This window comes from Labrus mixtus, chromosome 21, assembly GCF_963584025.1.
Source record: "Labrus mixtus chromosome 21, fLabMix1.1, whole genome shotgun sequence".
NCBI lineage: Eukaryota > Metazoa > Chordata > Actinopteri > Labriformes > Labridae > Labrus > Labrus mixtus.
The window spans coordinates 12,704,863-12,726,972 of NC_083632.1; the positions used below are offsets into that span (position 1 = coordinate 12,704,863).

A 22,110-nucleotide genomic window follows, 5' to 3' on the forward strand; every position below is an offset into this window, starting at 1 on the left:
TTAGTATTTTGACAAAGACTACAATAATTCTCCGCCCCTTGAACGTAACAGCTCAGGCACTAGAGAACCAATTGTCACCGCATAATCGCGACATTTCCGACAGTCGCTGAAGGCAGCATCATCTCCATCCAGGCGAGCATCTGTAGTAACGTTACAGTTGATCAGAGGAGAGGAGGGCCGACCCGACCGGGTATTTGATCGACGCGAGAAGTTTTCAGTCGGTTTATGCTGCTTAGGTTTGCTTTCGAGATTTCCTGAACAACAACAGGTATGCTAACAGGATGCTGACATCGTTGTAACGCGTTGCTATGAAACACAAACGCATCTTTCCCTGAGCCGTCGGTACGTAACTAGCTAACTACATAATGGGCAGGGCGCTCGGCTAGCCAGCACTAGCAGCAGCTCGTAAGCTGTAGTTAAAACGTCAGCTAGTTAGCTCTAACGACCACCAATTGGCCTTCAGATATATAAGCATCATAGCTATTATAAGCTTTGTGCTGACAGGTGTATTCAAATTACGGCTGATGCCTTCATATGTCAGTATATCACTGTTATCACTGCTGTATTGAATGTAAACGTTGTGGTCACGACCTAACAGGACATTTCATTATTTATTTTCTTTCAAAGCTTTAAGTGCAAACTAGCCTGTTCATCTACTGTGCTTTTTAACTTTGCTAAATTATTTGTTAAATATCAATATCAAATTGCTCAGAGTTTCCAATCACTAGTCTTTTGCTTGTGACATTTAAAAACATGCACAAGAATCCATACTGTAATCTGTTCTGCACATGTTACATTTACAAATGATCCCTGCACTCATGTTCACTTCATTTGTCTGTCTACTCGCCGTTATATTGTATAGTTTCTGCTTATAATATGTCTACACTCATGCACTTTAACTTATGTCAATACTGTCCATTTACTACTCTGTTTTTGCACATTTACGTTTAATCTTTCATATTTAATCTTCCTATTTAAGACTAGTAATGCTTAGTTAAATCCTGGTTGTATATATTCACATTCTTATTTTTGATATCTTTTAGTGCTTATTTACTTTGTAGTTAATATTATATTGTGTTTAGATTGCTAGCATTGTGTTTTTTACTCATATTGTGTGTTTGGATAACCTGCTGCTGTAACGCCACAATTTCCCAGTTTGGGATCAATAAAGTAATTCTATTTCTATTCTATTAAGACAGGGGCTAAGAGGTACTTTAAAGTTCTGTCTAGTTCATGTTTTATGAATCACCTCATTATGTTTTTGGTGTACAAGAGACTTCTTCTATAAGCTTTATTGTTGCTTAGTTAACAGTGCGCATCGTGCTGAACTGTAACCATTAGGTTGTAATAGTAAAAGAGTCAAATTGTGTTTGCCTAAATTGTGTCCAGCTCACTTAACAGTTTGATGGATTGTCCTGATTTAATCCAAAAAGAAAGAGATGGAAAACTGGTCAAACCCAAGAGAATATATATGACACATTTTTTAACAACATCCATCTCTTTGTGAAGCAAACATAATGTTAATATCTTAAGTGACATAAACAGTATTTGATATTATACCTACCTTGGTTATTGTTTTTTTGTTTTTTGAGAGGAGGTTTTGTTTAATCTTTAGTTCTTTGAGTTAAACTGAAAGAATATTGAGTTGCTGCTTCCTGTGTGTCTGAAATCATGGTCTAACTTCTTTACATGTCTTGCTGTGAAGTTCCAATAACTTTTCATTCTTTGCTTTGCTTCAAGTTGCTGGAACATTTTTCTTTTCTCTCGAGGGCTAAAAGCGACAAACAAACTTGCATTTAATGAATTAACTTTTATATTTCAAGTAAAAGGTTAGTTTTCTGCTTTGATAATAACACTTGGACAATAACATTTCTATTCTGAAATTAATTGCAGGCTTGTGTTACTGCCAAGCTCCGAAAATGAGGTCATCAATCATGATCCTCATTTAAGTCTAAATGTGTGTCCAAAGTCTGTTTTGTTTGACATTCTCTTGTTCTTTCACAATGCATTTGACATTTACTTTTCAAACGATCTGAAGGTCTCAGAGAGTTTACCTTTAACCTAGTTTACCGTTACTGGTCCTGCTTTGCTCTGTACTCTCTAACCTCTGTGGACTAAGTTTTCAGATAGACCTTTGACCAGACTTTATATGGTTGATAATCTCTAGTATTATCTCTAGTACTGATAATTTTGAACACAGCTGTAAAAGCATTAGCATTAAGTGAACTGGGAAGCAAAGTTGCACACAAAGCTTTCTATTAGTTCTAATCATGCAAACCAGTCAAAAGGATATTTGTATTTCATTTTAGGAGCGGGCCTTTTTTAATGTCTTCGGTGTGGGCAAGGTGCGTTTGGTCTGTGATGGCACTGAAAGAAAGGACTTCAATGTTTTTTTTTTTTTTTTAGTGCAGGCTCAACCTAAAGAGCAGAATGTCGACGGGGCCTTGAGGACGATGAGAGAATTGTGTGTGTGTGTGTGTGTGTTTGCCTTTGTAAACAGAGAACACACATAGAGAGCAGACGTGGCCTCAGCAGGGTTGCGGTGGAGCCGTGTCACAGTGACTGAACCTTAGGGCATTATCCATAGCCTATTTGTGGAGGAAAATCAATTTCCTTTGTGAAGAGAAGGCAGTTATTGCCTTAAACAAAACAAAAAACAACCAAACATATCGGCAGCCGGTCAGTGCTTTCCTATCAAACTGTCAGTTTCAAGCTGACAAAAAAAATATGTAGTTCTTCATCAGCTCAATCATCTGTGAATCATCTGTGAATCATCTGTGAATCATCTGTGAGTCCCTTCACAGAGCTTTGTTCCACCTTCAGGACTTTGCTAAAGAGTTTCATAAAGAGTGATTGCATTTTTTCTCAAAGCATAATAGATTTACTGTTGGCAGTTCACATTGTTCCTTTCTCTGAATTTATCATCAAACATGTCGCAGGCAGCTCTTACTGTCCTGTGATTAACTGGGTCTTTTTGTGGTAGAAGAACCATCTGTGGGTTTGGGTTTGATGTTCCTACCCATGTACCTCAGGTGGTTATCTGCTTATCTGCCCCTTGTGTGCATAAATGTCCCAGTCGTGGTCCGTCCAAATGTATGCTTTCATCGCCTGAAAGACATTTTCATTTGTATTAGATGCAAAAGATCAAGTTTTTTTTTCACAATTTAAAGAGAATATGTAGCAACCTTGTTTCATATATTAGGTATTTAACAACCATTGAAACCTGAAAGACAGTTTGGCTGTAAACTAATCATGTCTCTTTATGATCTTGATAATGTCCACTGGATATTTAAACAGGTTTGTTTGTACTTGTCAACATAGCTGTGAGGAAGACTGAAACAAACAAGACTATCAGTATTGGTTTATGTTCACACCTCGGGTAACAGCAGTTACTACATGTTTAAAGTGTCTAAGATGTTTGAGGTATGATATTCCTTTAGGCTGGTTGCTGACTATTAGCATGATAGTTTACTTTCTCTCTCCCTCTCTCACTCTCTCTTACTCTCTCTTACTCTCTCTTGTCATTGTGCGCAGTCATCATGGCAGAAGCCCACCAGGCAGTGGCCTTCCAGTTCACCGTCACCCCGGAGGGCATTGATCTTCGGCTGTCCCACCAGGCCCTCACTGAGATCTACCTCTCTGGTGTGCGCTCCTGGAAGAAACGCATCATCAGACTCAAAGTAAATCCTCTCTGGCTGTCATGCCTGTTCGGCTGTTTAGTTTGTTTATGCTTAGCCTTTGTCTCTGTCCCCAAACTGTCTATAATAATCTCAGTCATGCTTACAGCGTGCCTCTTTCTCCAAGTTATTATCGCTTTTTCTTCTCCTTTCTGAATGTCAGCACTTGCATCTGAATCAGGGCTACATGCAGGAGAATATTCCAAGTATTTTGTCTAGTCAGCCTCTCAGGGTAACAGTATAATATTTAGCTCATTCTTCGCTGTTTGCAGGTTTACAGCAGCTTTTTTTTTTACTGCAGTTTGACTGTGCATCAGTTATCAGTGTGCTTATGAAAAGGAAAGCTTGCTCTCATTGAGTTGCTCCATTGTTATGTGTGTAAATCAATCAATAATGAGGACTGTCTCACTCACTGTGATACTATCTCTGTTTGTGAGTTTCCTCATGCCTTTGTTTGATCCTCACTTCCATGGCTCATTCAATTTTCTGAGCAATGTGAACATCATTCCAAGTTATATTTGATGCATACGCTTTTAGACCAACTCAGAAATATGAAGTTAAGGTTACATGGCTGATCATTTGGTTTGTGAGTAAGGATCATTTCTGACCTCAAGATATATCAAGTTAAGAAGTGATTCATCAGTGTGTGCGTGTCATTGTACTCATTATACACAGGAAGGATGGAATCTAAAAAGATTTTCTCATCTCTCATATGAACAGAACAGTGTGATAACTGGAGTATATCCTGCTAGTCCCTCCTCCTGGCTTTTTGTGGTCATAGCAATCCTGGCTACAATGTACACTCGTTCCGACCCCTCCATGGGACTCATAGCAAAGATACAGGAGCACCTTCCCGTCAGGTAACACAACCTGTGACCGAGAATAGTGCATGTTAAAATTCTACTACTACTTATAAAACAATCTATGTCAACGTTTAACGTGGTTGAAACAGGCCGTTAACCCTTCCCGTTCTTCCTTTTGTTCCAAATTGTCTTCAATTGCTTTTTTCAATCAATTGTTGTTTTCTCTTTCCTCCTGTTAGCTGTTATGTTACCTCCAGTTAGCTCTTGTAATTTAGATTTAAAAAATTGCATATAGTTGTTTTTCCATCCAACTCTTTGTTCTGTTTCTTGATCCCTGCTGATCTTCTTGGCTCTGTGATCTGTTTCACTTTCATTTTTCCCATTTTTTCCATCCTCCCTTCTCTTCTTACTGTTTACAGCCAGTCCATGAGTTCCCAGTGCCAGGCGCTGGTGTCCGCAGTGGTGTTCAGCACCATGCTCTGGCTCCTGCTCATCTTCACAATGCGCCTGTGCCTCAAGCAGCTCCTCTCCTACCACCGCTGGATGTTCGAACAGCACGGCAAGATGTCCAACACCACCAAAGTCTGGGTGGTCAGTGTTGTTTTACACCTTCTTGTTACTGTTATCTAGATTTTATATATGATTTTTAAGACACACAATGCTCTGCAAAAGTACTTAAAGAAGAAGAACATGAATCATTTCTATGTCCTCACTGTAGTATTTTGTTATGTTTCCATGCCAGGCGCTGGTGCGAATCTTCTCTGGCAGGAAGCCTTTGCTCTACAGTTACCAGGCGTCGCTGCCAAACCTGCCTTTGCCGGCCATAAAGGACACAGTGAAAAGGGTGAGACGTCACAGGAAGCAGAGGAAATGATAACATGCTGATTTCTGACCATGAAACAGATGGATCGCTTTCTCACATTCATCATTTTCTGCCTCTGTTACACCAAAATAGCTCTCTTATTGTTTGAGTTTTCGTCGATGTATTTCAATTTATTTTAGTGCACAGTATCTACCGCACTGAACAGAGATATAACCGGTATCTGTAGATGTAATGGAGAAAGGATTTTGTGTATGATACCAGCAGAATCTGATGTTGTTGCAGTGGCAGGAGACACTGCTTCCACTTCTCTAACTGTGGGTGTTAATTTATGCTAATTCATTGGCTGTGAACCTTTTTCTCCGTCTCTGTGTTTAGTAAACCAAATGTCTGATGGTCATTTTATAACTGCTGTAGGATGTTTCTTATAATTTAATCAATTGGGTTTTTTTTTGTGTAGTACTTGGAATCCGTTCGTCCCCTGATGGACGACGAAAAGTACGAACGCATGACCCAGCTGGCGTCAGAGTTTGAGAGCAGCCTGGGTAACCGTCTGCAGTGGTACCTCAAGCTCAAAGCTCTCTGGGCTGCCAACTACGTAAGTTGTTAACCACGGTGCTCTTGTGAAGTGTGGCTTCACGGCACTTTAATGTCCTTAAGCAAAGCAGTCCGGAGGAAATTTAAAATTCCATTAACAATGCACATCTTTGTGAGGTTGTATGGTGTGAATAATTTATCTTTTCTGAATCTATGAGTGATTAAAGTGCCAGTGGGCTCCAACATTAGATTTCTCACTTTGTGGCGTGTGTGTGTGTGTGTGTGTGTGTGTGTGTGTGTGTGTGTGTGTGTGTGTGTGTGTGTGTGTGTGTGTGTGTGTGTGTGTGTGTGTGTGTGTGTGTGTGTGTGTGTGTGTGTGTGTGTGTGTGTGTGTGTAATTCTTCAGGTCAGCGACTGGTGGGAGCAGTATGTGTATCTCCGTGGACGAGGTCCAATAATGGTCAACAGTAACTATTATGGCATGGTATGAAAATCCTTTTATCTTGTCTGGCCTTAACTTTGAGCTGTGTTTAATGTTGGACAGCAGGCCATAAAGGTTAATACGTTTAGTTTTAAGTATTTATTCACAAGGAGACAAATCACTTCTCTTTTTTTTCCCCCTACTGCTTGTTGGAATTAAAACTACTCGTATTTTAAGTTTCTGTTAATCCTGAAAAACAATCAACGGAGGATTTATGATCTTTTCTAAATACATTCAAGTCAATTATCATACATTACATGCATACAGTACGAATGGGAACATTTTAAAGATATGGCTCCTATAAACACAACCTCAAGCGTGTTATATGAGTGATCTGTAGTTTCTCGAAAATTAAAGTTTAATGACATATTTATAAATATACTTTATGTGATCTGTGTCTTCGCAAGCTGTACATAAAGATACGTTGTGCAATGCAATGTAGACGCAACAAGTAAACAATCAGCAGCACATCTGCTTGGTTAACGAACCGTATATGTGGTTACGGCATTAACAAGATGTTACCGGATAAAATAAAGTCGTTTAAGTCTGCCCCGTCATGTTGGAGTATGTAACAGCAGCAGCATTTCCTCCTGTAGCCTGTGCATTTTTACATGTTGAGGACACTGACTATGCATGCACAACAGTGGGACTTGAGAGAGGTATGATGTAAAAATATCAAAAAGGTTTTGTATATGCTATGATATCACCTTTAAAAAAAATATATATATTACTCAGTCAGATAACACAGTTACCTAAATATTCTGTCTGATAATCACTCATGTGTAATGTCATCCTTACTTCCTGTTTGTCCTTCTCCCCTCAGGACTTCTTACATGTGACCCCCACACCCATCCAGGCAGCCCGAGCTGGAAACACTATTCATGGTTTCTTCTTATACCGACGCAAACTCAACAAAGAAGAGCTCCAACCTGTGAGTTTAGCTACATGTTAGAAGAAGCTGCTCCTCTTACATGAAGGCATTCATTATTCATTTGTCTTTGCTATGGCAACAGAAGACTTGAGCCCCATGTCCACCCAGCCATTTTTTTTTCTTTCCAAAGGTATGATACTCCCGGTATTATTGCCACCTACAGATTGTGTCTTGTACCCACATCCTCTTTGCTCCCTGTCTGCTGGGCTAAAAACGATCTCAATTATGAAACATTGCAGTAACAAAGCAACGGAGCAGTGTGGGTCATACAGCGGCCGTTATCAAAAGACGGTTGTCGTAGAGACAAGACGGACATGCAGCGCTTTTCTTCTGAGTGCACAGCCAGCGCTTATCTGCCCGGAAAAAAAAACCGCTAGGTGGACACATGGGCCTTGAAGTGACAAATTCACAGACAGTCTTTCCTCTGTTGAACCCTGATGTGTAATAATCTTGAAATCAATCGCACTTGTTATGAATTAGTTTGTGTTTGGATTGTGTGAATGAAAGTCAGCCGTCAGTGTTTGTGTGTCATAATGTGTTTATGGTTGATTGCATGTGCATGACCATTATTTATTTGTTTTCCTTCATGTGCTCATTGCATTCTCACTCTCATCCCTGCTTTTTGTTTCCCTCCCCTTTGCTTGCCTTTTTTCTCGTTTTACCTCCTATGTGTCTTCTCTTCTTTATTTTATTTCTCTCTCTCTCTCTCTCTCTCTCTCTCTCTCTCTCTCTCTCTCTTTTTGCTTGACACTCTGTTCCCTCCATTGCTCTCCTCTTCGTCCTTGCCTTCGTCTACCAATCTCTGTTTCCCAGATTCGTATCCCTGGCACTTCCATTCCCCTGTGTTCAGCTCAATGTGAGAGGCTGTTCAACACCACACGCACTCCTGGAGAGGAGACCGGTAAAGAGACTGACCCAAACACACATGATAGCAACTTGTGTGATGTAATGTGTGTGTTTGTGTGTGTGTTTTGAGTCTGAGTCATAATTCATCTGCTGTACAGCACATCCTGTCCTTTTTCCATCTGTCTCCGCTCACCTTCTGGTCTTATCTCAGGTCTGTCTGGGTTTCTGGGAAGTGTCTGTCTCTAAATAATGTCTATTTTCTTCTGCCCACACATTTCTGATTTCTCCACTTTTTTTCTCCTCTTTGCTTCTCTTTCTATGTCATCCGAAAACTCTCCTGTATTTTCTATCATCCCATTTTTTTCCCTCTTTTTCTCCCTCACTTGTCTTTTGGCACTCCATACTTTCTACTTCCTGCTCAGTGGTTGTTGAGGTCTGCAGTTCCTTGCTGTTCATATCAGTTTGAGCGGATGTTTGACACTTGTCGAATCCCTGGAACACTTACAGGTATTATTTCTATTTTTTACTAAACTGGCCAGCTCAAAGTTTGGAATCTCTACATTTCAATCTGATATGATAGCAAAATAAATGTGCTTGAATTAAGAATGAAGAAGATACATTCCTGTCTCATACATGGTTAGTATTCATCACTGATCATGTTTAGGAGCAAACATCTTCAAAACTAGTTATTCCAACATTTTTGTTTTATTATTCCTCTACTTTTTAAACAGGCCTAAAGTTATCTATTGAAAGTCATCTTAATTCCCCTCGTAGCACAAGATATAGGCCAGACCAGCTTAAATCCCTATGCTTGTAGTTTTATTGCTTAAAGATAAAAATCCTAATCCCTTTTCCTTTTACATGATTTGTTAAGTACAGTCGATACAAAACGTAATTTTCACTCTTACCATAGATGCTGAGTTGTTTGACAGGGGAACAAAAGCCTTACTTTAGTTCAAGAGAACTCAAACTCATTTATAGAATTATACCCTGGGAAAATGAATTCTAACATTTATTCTGACACAATTTCACTTCAGGTTTTTAAAGATGAGAAAGCCTTATAACACCCCTCCCGACTGAGCCCAACAGCTCAGTCTCTTTAGGTGTAAAATGATGATTCAGCCTTTACTTCATCTCTGTGCTGAACATTTGATAGAGACCTTGATAGAGGTGTTACCTCACAGCAAAGGAATGCGTGCCTCCTTTATTGCCAAACACTTTTGGTTGACAGTGCACCAAATGCTATAGTTCATTCAACAATTTGAATTTCATTGTTTTATTTAATTTACATACTTTATTCATCTCTGAGGGGAACACTCTGTTATTGAGAAACATGCTTCTAACACATTTAGGCCTGAATTACTCATGAGCACAAACAGGACCCATGGACATGCATTAATGGAGCACAATGCTGCACAATGTAAAAAAAATGTAATCAAATTCATATACATAAATGTGGCTGTAATTGTTTTACAGTTATTCAGTGGAAGGATGCTTCCTTCTATCCAATATATACAGCATATTATAATATATTTAACTGGCTGCCTAGCTCATAATTCCCTGAATTTAAAATTGTATTAATTGTATTAAACTTTTCCTGATCAGTGATTAAAGCTGATGCAGACAGCGTTCTATTCACAAAATGTTACAAGCAGGAGTAAAGAGATATATCAATCATTTATATTCAGCTTAAAGTAATGTTGATTTTTTTATGGGATATTTAATCTACATGTATGTATTTATTTTGAAATGTTATCCATATCCAGAGGACAAGTGTGCCTTTGACAGAATTAACAAAACATTTCCACTTATTTACAGTTTCTTCTTCTTTCCATTTTTATCCAAAGACAATGTGCAGCATTGGCAGGACAGTGACCACATAGCGGTTTACCACAGGGGGCGTTACTTCCGCTTAAAAGTGTACCAGGCAGGCAGACTCCTGTGCCCACGGGAGATCGAATTCCAGATCCAGAGGATCCTCGATGACCCTTCACCTCCCTGCAAAGGAGAGGTCCATCTGGGCGCCCTGACCGCCGGAGACAGGTCAGTCGAAAAAGCCACAATGACATTGATCACACTGCACACTGTGTAACATATTATGTTCCTTTGAAATATTTCCCAGAATTCCATGGGCTAACGCAAGGACAAAGTATTTCAGCAGTGGGGTCAATAAACGCTCTCTGGACTGCATTGAGAAAGCTGCCTTCTTTGTTTGCCTGGATGATGATGAACAGGGCATGATGGGAGACGACCCGGTAGCGAGCTTAGATCGCTACGCCAAATCCTTGTTGCATGGGAAGTGTTATGACAGGTAACGTGACACTCAACTGAACACTTTCTTGTGAACATGTAATTAGAGAACTGTCTCTTAAAAGTGGTTTGATTGGTGTGATGATCTTTGTCAGGTGGTTTGACAAGTCGTTCTCAGTAGTTTACTACAAGAATGGAAAGACTGGAGTTAACGGAGAGCACTCATGGGCCGATGCACCCGTGTTAGCACACTTATGGGAGGTAAGGAACCAACAGAAAAGTATGTTGCCAACTTCAGGGTTTTGAGAAAAGGCACTCACTCACACCAATGATTGTGTTTACAGACCACGTTGGCTACAGACTGTTTCCAGCTCGGTTACAACACAGAGGGTCACTGCAAAGGAGAAGTGGATACATCATTATCACGGCCACAGAAGCTGAACTGGGAGATCCCTCCAGAAGTGAGTTATCCATTTACAAATTTCCCCTCATTCCTGTACTCCGTTAGCTGTATTACCACTTATCCTATATTGTAACAGGCACATCATTTACCTGTCTCTCTGTATGCTCATTACATTAAGTTCAGGCAGATCACTAAACATCTCCCTCATGACCATCTTCACAACGTGTTGCATTAACTAACAAGACTCGAGTCTAAAAAGCAGATTCGAGTCTAAAAAGAAGACTCTAGTCTAAAAACCAGACTCGAGTCTAAAAACCAGACTCTAGTCTAAAAACCAGACTCGAGTCTAAAAACCAGACTCTAGTCTAAAAACCAGACTCTAGTCTAAAAAGAAGATTCTAGTCTAAAAACCAGACTCTAGTCTAAAAAGCAGACTCGAGTCTAAAAAGAAGACTCTAGTCTAAAAACCAGACTCTAGTCTAAAAACCAGACTCTAGTCTAAAAAGAAGACTCTAGTCTAAAAACCAGACTCTAGTCTAAAAAGAAGATTCTAGTCTAAAAACCAGACTCTAGTCTAAAAACCAGACTCGAGTCTAAAAAGAAGACTCTAGTCTAAAAAGAAGACTCTAGTCTAAAAACCAGACTCGAGTCTAAAAAGAAGACTCTAGTCTAAAAACCAGACTCTAGTCTAAAAAGAAGATTCTAGTCTAAAAACCAGACTCTAGTCTAAAAACCAGACTCGAGTCTAAAAAGAAGACTCTAGTCTAAAAAGCAGACTCTAGTCTAAAAAGCAGACTCTAGTCTAAAAAGCAGACTCTAGTCTAAAAAGCAGACTCTAGTCTAAAAACCAGACTCGAGTCTAAAAAGAAGACTCTAGTCTAAAAAGCAGACTTGAGTCTAAAAAGCAGACTCTAGTCTAAAAACCAGACTCTAGTCTAAAAAGCAGACTCTAGTCTAAAAAGCAGACTCTAGTCTAAAAACCAGACTCTAGTCTAAAAAGCAGACTCTAGTCTAAAAAGCAGACTCTAGCCAAACTGCTGTAACTTCATATCAAGTTTCCATACAAAATTGTTCAACAAATAATAACCGAATAAAGGTTATTTGTAAAAATGTCAAGTTATCTATGTGCAGTTTATCTGTAAACACACTGCCATGCATTGTGCTGTGATTCTTTTGTAAAGCGTACTCATTACTAAGAACTACGTGGAAGCATTGCTTATAGCAATGAAAAGGTTTCTCGGCCCTGATGATGTTCACTATTTGGATGTGTCGCTGTCAGTGTGAGGAGCAGATCTCTCAGTCCATGGAAGTGGCCCAGGCGCTGGCTGACGATGTGGACTTCCACGTTTTCGTCTTCAGAGACTTTGGCAAAGGAAAGATCAAGAGGTGCAAAGTCAGTCCAGATGCCTTCATTCAGATGGCTATTCAGCTAGCTTACTACAGGGTGAGTGTCCCTCTGAAATATATTCACATTACTCACACCTACATGATTAAAAGGAAGACATTCTGTCTGATGCTGTAGCTCGGTACGCTGAAAGGCAAAGGGCACTTATAGATAAAGGTCAGCATCAGTATGAAGATACATTTGACAGCTGAGCAGAAAGAATACATTGTATGTTGACATCAGTGCATTGATTTGTGAACTCTTATATCATCTGTTGCATTGAGGTTGTTTTTTTGCGTTCCAGTACCGGGGGACGTTTTGTTTGACGTACGAAGCCTCTATGACCCGTCTATTCAGGGAGGGCAGGACTGAGACAGTGCGCTCCTGCACCAATGAGAGCAGTGCCTTTGTCCGAGCTCTGGACGGTGGAGAGGTGAGTCCATGTAAACTGTAAATGTTTATCACTTCCACAGTGTTTGAGGAAAATTGAGAGGTGAAGATTATTATGTTTTTTAGTCAAAATGTCAAACCCTCATTTTACGGAATTTTCAATTTACTTTAAAGAATTTCCAGTTGAACTAACAGCAGTGTAACACAAAATGCCTTTTAGAAAGAGGTCTGTTTGCATCAGAAACAGACATACTTGTGGAAGTACAGTTCTTAACACACTGAGAGAAGCAGTGAGGCTTATTGCTGTCAAAAGGGAGGAAAACAAACCTGTATATCTCTTAAATCAGTGTTCAGTGTTTTCATCACAGACTTGACCTTGGTGACCTGCACATGTGTATTAACATCCTCCCAAGTATCATTGGCAACTCATTCAAAAAGCAAATTGATGAAGAAAACCCAAAATGATATTGAATGAAGCACAAAAACAACATATCAAATGTTGAAGACATTCCACATTATTTTGAAAATGATGTGCCCATTTAGAATGTGATGCCATCAACATGTTTCAAAAATGTTGGTGTATGGTCTATTTAACACTCTATTGCGTCACCTTTTCTTTTTCCAAACATTTTCAGAAGGGTGCAGAATTTTTGTTTCTGGTTAAAGAAGGTTTTTACTGTGCATGGTAGAGTTTCAGTGACCATTTGTGAATACAGTATTGACCTGTGTTCACACACCATGTTCAATAGACCGCCTTCTGAGCCTGTGCAGTAATGGCCACTACAGAATCGTGTCATTGCCTAATGCATGGCCGTCTGAGATAGAGGAGAAAGATAACAGCCACCAATACTGCTTTTTGTCTTTTTTTAAATCGTTGAACTATTAGTCTGCACAGAGTGGTGAATCCCTCCCCATCTTTACTTTCTTTAATACTCAGTCATGCTACAAACCTGTTTCAGTATAACCTTATTAACAGTGAGATGCTCCATCAGGTGTTTTCTTAAGTATTTAACAGCTGTTACTGTTTTTTGTTGCCACTGGCCCGACTTTTCTGAAACATGCTGACTGCATCAAATTCAAATTCAACATGTAATTTCTCCGTTTCAACATTCAACATGTTGTCTTTGCGCTACTTTCAATCAATGGGGTTTCAATGTTTGGCAAACAACCACATTCTGTGTTTATTTACATTTTACACAGTGTCCAAACTTTCAGGAATGTGGGTTCAATGTAGAGGTGTCTCGTTTGTAAGACAACACTGAAATAATAAAGATAAAAAAGAAGAATGTAAGAGGTGAGATAACAAATATCACCTATAACAAAAAGGGAAATGCATTCCTTGAAACATCCTTCCTTGAAAGCTTCAGTAACAGAGGCATACTGGGTTTGAAAGTCTTTCCACTCCATCTGTGTTTCTCCTACGCCTCCTCGTTTTAATCCCTTCCCAGCTTTTTTTCTGCTTAATAACTTAGATCAGAGGTTCAATAACAAGGTTGTATGAAGGCTGTAGGATTACACAGACTGCAAATGAATGTGATCATAGCAGCTGGGTATGAGTAAAGTTTTTTACACACACTGTATAAATAAACATGCTCAGAACTTGATATAAGAAATACCCTCTAAAAAAATCCAAAAGCTTCACAGCATCTTGGCAGAGAAGAATTGAATAGATATTATTATTGATTGTATGATCAAAAGGTGGAAGGCTTATTCTTAAAAAAAAAAAAAAACAGTTTAGTCCTCACTTATCAATAAGAGTATTGCTGCTTCCTTCCTCCCAGATCAAAACTGATCAGTTCTATTTTGAGCTCACTAAACGTATCTGCCGATTGTATATGCTTTACAGTACAGTGTCTTTTTTACTCTGTAATATGCAAAGCGGTCATACCTCATGCTTTTCTTCACCAGCCAGCAGATGTTTGCAGGCGCTTGTTCCGTGCAGCATCAGAGAAGCACCAAAATCTTTACCGCATGGCAATGACAGGAGGAGGCATCGACAGACACCTCTTCTGCCTCTTCATAGTGTCGAAGTATCTCGGAGTAGAGTCTCCTTTCTTGAAAGAGGTGGGATTTCTTTTGTTTGTCACTTTTTTTTTTTTTTTTTTACATGAGACTGTCCTCTCCAGTATCAGTACGTATCTCTTTAACTGAGCCAATTAATCAGCCACTGCAGCAAACTTAAGCTATTGCTTCTTGTGCGTGTTCCAGGTACTGTCAGAGCCCTGGCGGCTGTCCACTAGTCAGACTGCGATGCAGCTGCAGCTGTTTGACTTGGTCAACCATCCAGAGTACATCTCCTGTGGAGGGGGCTTTGGACCGGTCAGTGCTCTCCTCCTTTTTTTTCTTTATCTGTCTTTGTGTTCTGACATCCATCAAGCAGCAATGATTATAAATATCACCTCTCCCTCCTGCAGGTGGCTGATGACGGTTATGGGGTGTCCTACAGCATATGTGGAGAAAACAGGATTAACTTCCACATCTCCTGCAAACACTCATGTCCAGACACTGTGAGTCTTATAACAAACATAGACTGTATAAAAAGAAGGATGACACAACCGCTCCAAAAAGGTGAAGCATTTTGCGTTCCCCCTCATCATAACTGCTGCACTGAAGGCCATAGACCTCTTTCGTGTTAACAGATGGGACATGGGGCAAACTAGAGAATGAAAATACACGTCATAATTGTATTTTCCCAAAAATGGTTTACCTCATTATAATGCTGATCATGCAGATTAATGCCTCATTGTCCATTTTGTAATACCGTGATTAACAGCTCAGTTGGTGTTAGCAGAGTAGAGGAATAACTTTGAGAGAAAACGTAACAATTCCTTACACAATAGTCACTAAAGTGTCTATAACCGTGAGTATCTGCTGGAAACCACAATGTTTATTCTGCGATGGACTTTGCCAACCTGAGGGATCTGGCTTTAGTTCGCAGAAGGGACAAGACAGACTGGATCAGGGCTCGTCCCACGGGGATATATATTTGGCTTCACTTTTGAGCAATGAGAGGGGGTGGAGACACGTCATCCATCTTTATATACAGACCATAATACAAATGATTACTGTTATTCTGAGAGAGAAAAGCTTCTTACAGAAACATTCATTTCCTTTGCCCACCCTCCCAGGATGCTCACAAGTTTGGTGCTGAGCTCATGAAAGCTCTACATGACCTGTTACAGCTGCTGAGCCCAAACCAGCACCAGCACGAGCCCCGCAAGACAGAAGATAAATCGACTGAGGTCAAGAAAGACCTGTAGGCGTTCACTCAGGGGAGGAGGATGCTGAAGGGAAGGTGTGCACGCATTAATCTAACACTGGACTGTTCTGTGAGACATTTATATAATGTTGGAGATTTTTTACAGAGTACCATCTGTATATGCGTGTTAATAGTGGGTGTGTGAGAAGGAAAAGGTCCATAGAATTACAAAATATAGAGATGCGTTTTATATGGAAGCCCATTTCTGCCAATTTAACTGAAAAAAAGCTGTAGGTTTTAAATAGACATTTTACTGTATTACAAACTATTAACTCTGTGTTATCAAATCATAATTATCCAAACATGTTGAAAAGCTTTCTCTAATCAATGACTAGAATTCATATGAGAGAATAGATCTGTGAGTCAATGTGTTTTTTTAACGTTTAGAGATAGAAAGTAGTAAAACTTTCTAAGTCAATATTTTACAGTAGTAAATCATCATCATTTTTTAACTTTATTTTTTAAAGTTTTGCATTCTTACAAAACAAGTTATAGAACACCACAAACATGTGGACATTCTGAAGAGGTGCTTTTTCTTTTATATACAGAACCAAGTCATTTATTGACAATACACCACGTCATTTGATTGAATTCTTAAGTGTTTTAAGATCGTTTAAAACAAGTTTTTCCAAATACTACATCAATATTTGGTAAAACTGAGGATGTATTTGTACTAGGAGTCTTTACTTAGAGATACGTAGTACTTATTTAGAACTATTGTTTTAACTTATATGGAGAAAGTTACTCATGACAAACGGGACCTCATCTTTTCAGAACATTTGTGGAAATGGGTTTCCAGAGAATCAAGTGAAGTTAATTGGTTTAGTTTTAGCATACAGTCTATTGAAAAGATGTATTCATGAGCCCTAAATGTGGAAGAACTTATTGTCACATTGTGTCATTACAAAAAGGCAATTATGAATTGCACCACTCCAAAGGTTAGGGAAAGTTGTCTCGAATGCTTTCACCTTTAAATTTCAATGTTCATGTAAATTCAACTTCAGTGTGTTTGGACAACAATAGGTTAAACTTTCTGAGCCACGATCTTCGATTGAATCGGTTTTAAAATGCCAGTTGAAAGTGTGCGATAAATGCTGAGTCAGGGGGAGGAGACGTGCTTGCCTGGTGACGTGAAGTTTCCAACGTCTGAAGGCAACTCTGCTGTAACAGTGAGCCCAGGTGTTTAAAAAAAGCGTAGAAGTCTGTGACTTCTCAGTGTTTACTCTTTACATTTAGATCTGCTTCCTACAACAACACGATTGTAATGCTGTGCTGAGAGTGCCAGGCTCTTTATACATGTCGTGACATAACTATGCTCTTATTTATTCATATTTTAACTGCTTCTACATTCAGTGCCAAATCACCCAGGAAATGACATTTACATTATTTTTACTAAAGTATTTAAACTGTACATACAAATAAAGCAGTTTAGATTTTCTTTGAGTGGTCAGCACGTATTTCAAAGTTACCAGGGTCTGTCACAAGTGTCACTGCACTCTTTGAATCTGTTTTGTAGCTTTTATTTGTATCACTGTGGTAATAAACAAGCACCTAAACAATGCAAGCTCTAAGCTTTTTATGAAAACCACACCCCGGTTTTCAGTGTCAAGCAGTGCTGCAGGTCAGATGTGGACTATTTGATGTGACATTTTGTAGCTTTGTAGCATCTGATTCAAAGGATGGTGTGTGACCAGTGATGCCCATTCCTCTTTTATTCTCCTTTTATTATTGCCTTTATTGTTTTCTCTCTAAATCAGTTGAGCTTGTCTCATTGTGTTGCATTTTGATGCAATATAACACTGGAACATAAAGCATTCTTAAAGAAAAGTCTGTGTTTATTTGTTGCGTAAAAGATTACACCATTTACTTTGCATTACACTCTTATAAAAGAACCCTTCTACAGCAGTAAAAAAAAAAAAAGTGCCGGTAAGTACAACCTCTGTCAATTCCCTTAATAGAAAAGGAGCTTTACAACGCACACACTCCATTGTTATGGAACTGCCACTGTGGTCTGATCATTTCCACTCATCTCTGAACAAACCGATCCACACCAAGGACAGAGGTGGCCCAACGTTCCTCAAATATTTGCTGTAATGTCTGATTTTCAGTTTGGCTCCTCCCTGTGGCCAAGTGTGTGTAGTTTACTCGACGAGCTCCTCAGTGTCCCTCCATGACTTGTTTCGAAGAAAAGCTGAGCTACTCAATAACTAATACCAGAGTAGAACCAGAGGCAAACGTGTGCTGCTTTTCTCAGGTTTACATTAGTGAAGACTCAATGTATTTGTTGGACTGTTGGAACAAAGACGGAAAAGAAGAAAATGTGATGGATATTTTCACTACTCTCTGACACGTTACAGACCAATAACTAATATGTTAATTATAAAAAATGAGCAGAAAAACACATGTTCAAAAAGTACCTGTTTGATGCATGACTTCTGTATTCCTTTACACATTGCACAATGTCTGTCGATACTAACACAAAAAAAATTGGATACAACTTCTTGGGAACTTTTTAAAATATCGACTTCTTGATATAAACTTTATTTCTCTGCCGGATATCTAGATGTCCCCCCTGCCAACCCGACAGTCCTGAAAACCTTTGTTTCTGTGGGTATGACCTTGGGTGTGCTCAGTGCTACAGTTGTAACCACACCTTTATCTTGTGGTAAGAGTTTACTGTCGAAATACACCAAGATCATCCTCGATGTTCAATATATCAAATTGGTTCTTTTTTATTTACCTGAAGCAGGGAGGCTACCTCTTGAGAGGAAAGATCACTCCTGCAGGTTTTGTGACCTTTTCTTCTCCCGAGTCTTTAGGTTTTGTGTTTCCGTGATTCCCAGAGAGCATTCATGTGTATCTTTATGAAAATTCTGTTTACATACTGCTTTCACATGAGAATATCTCCATCTCCCCAAAACTGAGTATTAACAATATACATGTAGCAAGCTGACATAAATGAATAGTATATATATATATATATAGAATAGTACCTATTACGTGGATGGATGGAGGGATGGTTGATGGATCGATGCATGCATGGAGGGAGAATGGGATGAATGGAAAGATGCAGGCATGGATGGATGGATCATTAATGTTACAAATTTTTTCAAATCAGAGATGAGTCAGTAACATTTGGAAACTGTAACTTGGGTTGAAATTTCACCGTCAGTCACTACAAACTCAGAAGAGTCAGAAGAACCACCTTGAGGGCATTTAAGTCCGTCTCTTCTCTTGTATCCTTTACAGGGATCCGCTTTTCAGCTCACAAACCCAAAAGGTACAGGATCATTTTGTTGCCTTTTTTTCCCGGCAGAAATTGTGTTGTTTTTTTTTGTTTTTTTTTGCCTTGCTATTTTATCTCTTCTGTCTCTGTTACCCGTCTGCCACCTGTCTTTTTGTCTCTTGTTTCAACAGTGAGGTCATCAACAAACCCTTTACCCATTACCCAGCCTGTCAGACTTCATCTTGTGCTCTCAAAAGCCACAAATAATCCACATAGTCTCTGTGATTCTTTTCCAAATCATGGCCCCATACACACACACACCCACACGCCCACATTTTATTCCAAGTAACCTGTCTGTCACCCGATAGGACTCTTTATATAAAGCTCTTAGCCCCCATAGCTGATACTACTCTTTCTTCATCAGTGAACCTCCCTCTCTGTAGCTGTTCAGGTATGTGCTCTGACTTTCTTGTGCTTTATTATAGGTGCAGTGATATTACAAATGTGTAACAACCTAGACGCAAGCTCTTTGGGCATTCCTTTTTTAAGACGAAGCCTTCTGTCATTTTGATATCAGGAACAGTCAGTAATTCTGTTATCAGTATCTTTTTCAACTATTTTTAGTAAATATGTGATCCACTTAGTTTGATCAAATAGTTCAGTTTGTCAACTGTGAACTTTTAAATGACATCATTCTTAAATGAAATTGTCTTTTATGTGAAATCACTTTTATTTAGAGCATATATTCTGTTCTTTATAACACAGGACCAAAAAACTGAGTAATATGAAAATGCTACTTCTTATTGAAGCATTTAGCAGCAAAGGAGCTGAACAATGGCTCTCGGGGATTTGGTAGAGACCAAAAACAGAGCTAAAAGAAGGGTGCATATTGGACTTAGATTAGTCTGGTGGCCAGACACATATGCATAATTACAATGCTAGTGTTTGCTGGATATCAAAATGTAAGCTGGACTTGCTGCTAACATGTCAGTGTTGTGTTTATAGCTTATTTTTGCTGCCCTCAAGTGGCCAATGATGTCTGTTCTTTGCCTTTCAACACTCAGAAACCAACGATTCAACTGCTGATAACTTTAACAATGCTTTAAAACGTTAACTAACCTAAATTTTGCACGGTCATTATTTTCATCCTCAAGTCAGAAAGAATGTAGTCTATCCCTGATACAAAATATTCAGTATTTACTTAATACATTTAGTTAAATACATCATGTCCACATACCATAATGTCCCAGAATTGAAGGGGCATTTTAGGTCTACAGTATCTAATCTCTTTGGGAAGTTCCAGATTTCCACAAAATTTCAATAAAGCGTGCTGCTCTTCTCTTGATCAAAGCATATTGAAATTAAGAATGCCCAAATGTGACGAGTTATTTTGGTGACTTTGGCCTCTCAGTCAAAGTCTGTGACGCTGTTGCTCAGTTTGGTCAAAAACATTCAACAGTGAAGCGAAGGTATAAATTCCACTCCCAATCCCTCATCTGCTTTTTGTCCCTGTGCCCGTGTTTACTCAGACCCACATGCTCAAGCTTTGAGAGCTTAGCTGAAAGATAACTTTGAAGGGATCTGAGAGACTTTGTGGGCCTCAGTGCTTGATCTATAATGCTAATAGACTCAAAGAGAAGCATCAAGATGTGAATGGAAATAGTTTGCTGAAATGTGTTAACCTGTTTGCCCAGAGACTGAGTTCTCTGTTTCTGATATTTACTAATCAGACGTGTGTTTGTTTGAATTTGCACTCTGTAAAATTATAATTCTGTACTTCCCGTGACAAGTCACATTAAAATATGCAGATACACTGGGGCTCCACACATTGAAATGTCCCTTCAGTTCAGGGAAAACACAAGTAGATCAAATGATAATAGAGGACATGGCTGGTGTTAATAGCATCCAGACAACCAGCTTTCTCCATCCCACATTCTCTCCAGTTAATCAAATTAAACATGAAGGATTGGCCAGCTGATAGCGCACTGCTATCCCCGGTAACAGGACACTGCTCCGGCCCAAAGTCCCTCTGGCCTCATCTATTCCTAGATCATTAGCAACAAATGGCCTTCCCCTTGATCTTACTCTTTGAACAAAAGCGCTCACCTCCGATGAACCTTCAGTGCTTCTCCAGTGGTATGCATGAAAAACATTTGTTTTTTTTCCTATAAGGAAAGAAGATATTTGTTATACATCAGCCATCTGGAGTAGCCAAATATCAATTCATTAGAAGGTCTAGTACTAAAACTATATAAATGATCAAATTTTCATAGAGGTTAGTGAGCATGCTACATTTATATTTACTTTAAGACTGTAAGTTTTGTTAAACAGTAACCCTGGTGGTTACTAGTGGAAACTACAGATTACCGCACATTTGACTGAGAATTCTTTTTTTTGTATTTTGTTGAAAGAACACAGAAGAGCCGTTGTTTCATGCAAATAGATCAAGAAAAAAACACATTAGCCAACATGGGCTACTGGTCAAAACAGACCTGTCTTATAAGCAAAGTTACTCAGTTTTTGATTGGTGAGATGTTACCACCTGTTTTGAATGACATTTTTGTTTTCATTTTGAAAAATGTAATTGTTAAATCATTACACAGTCCAGCTCTGAGGTAATAAATATGCTCTCAGTGAGTTTAGTGCAAAATCCAGACACTTGCAAAACTTAGTTATGTAAGTTTGAAGAACGTAACATTGCAGGTATTTCTATTGGTGTTTTTCCCTCCAGTGTCACCATGTCTGACTCAGAAGAACATGGGTGAGTTCATCTACATCTAATGGTTAACTTCTTAACTTTTCACCATTTATGAGCTCCTGTTTAATGACACTTCATATGTTTCCTGTGAATTCTCTTTTTGTTTGTTTAGCGGTCATCCGGAGGGTAAGGACATTCATTCAGTTATTCAATCAATCAGACATTTCATCAATTCTTCAAACTCAGTCGTTGTCCCTATTTTACCCTAGAAGAGGATGAGGAGCAGGGAGAAGGAGGTGAGTTTCTGCCACTGAACTGGATTATTTCATCAACCTTTAAAAAAAATCTCTCTCTCTCTCTCTATATATATATATATGTATATACATGTATATATAAAACATTCAA

The 22,110-nt window shown here is 39.0% G+C and overlaps 1 protein-coding gene across 2 annotated transcripts; it reads left to right on the plus strand.

Moving 5' to 3' along the window:
• The first annotated feature begins 94 nt into the window (after positions 1–94).
• Positions 95–17,608, plus strand: LOC132955275 (carnitine O-palmitoyltransferase 1, liver isoform-like). Of its 2 annotated transcripts, none has more exons than XM_061028061.1 (19): positions 95–268; positions 3,535–3,680; positions 4,398–4,537; positions 4,900–5,071; positions 5,223–5,324; positions 5,761–5,898; positions 6,244–6,321; positions 7,142–7,249; positions 8,518–8,602; positions 9,943–10,138; positions 10,218–10,406; positions 10,501–10,606; positions 10,690–10,806; positions 12,028–12,192; positions 12,437–12,565; positions 14,431–14,586; positions 14,731–14,841; positions 14,937–15,029; positions 15,651–17,608. In XM_061028061.1, the coding sequence occupies exons 2-19, from the start codon at positions 3,540–3,542 to the stop codon at positions 15,780–15,782; spliced, it is 2,358 nt and encodes a 785-aa protein (XP_060884044.1). In that variant the 5' UTR covers positions 95–268; positions 3,535–3,539; the 3' UTR covers positions 15,783–17,608. The 2 variants fall into 2 exon arrangements, with proteins under 2 accessions (XP_060884044.1, XP_060884043.1); XM_061028060.1 differs by lacking the exon at positions 8,518–8,602 and adding an exon at positions 8,063–8,150 and having other exon boundaries at positions 96–268.
• Positions 17,609–22,110: the final 4,502 nt, after the last annotated feature.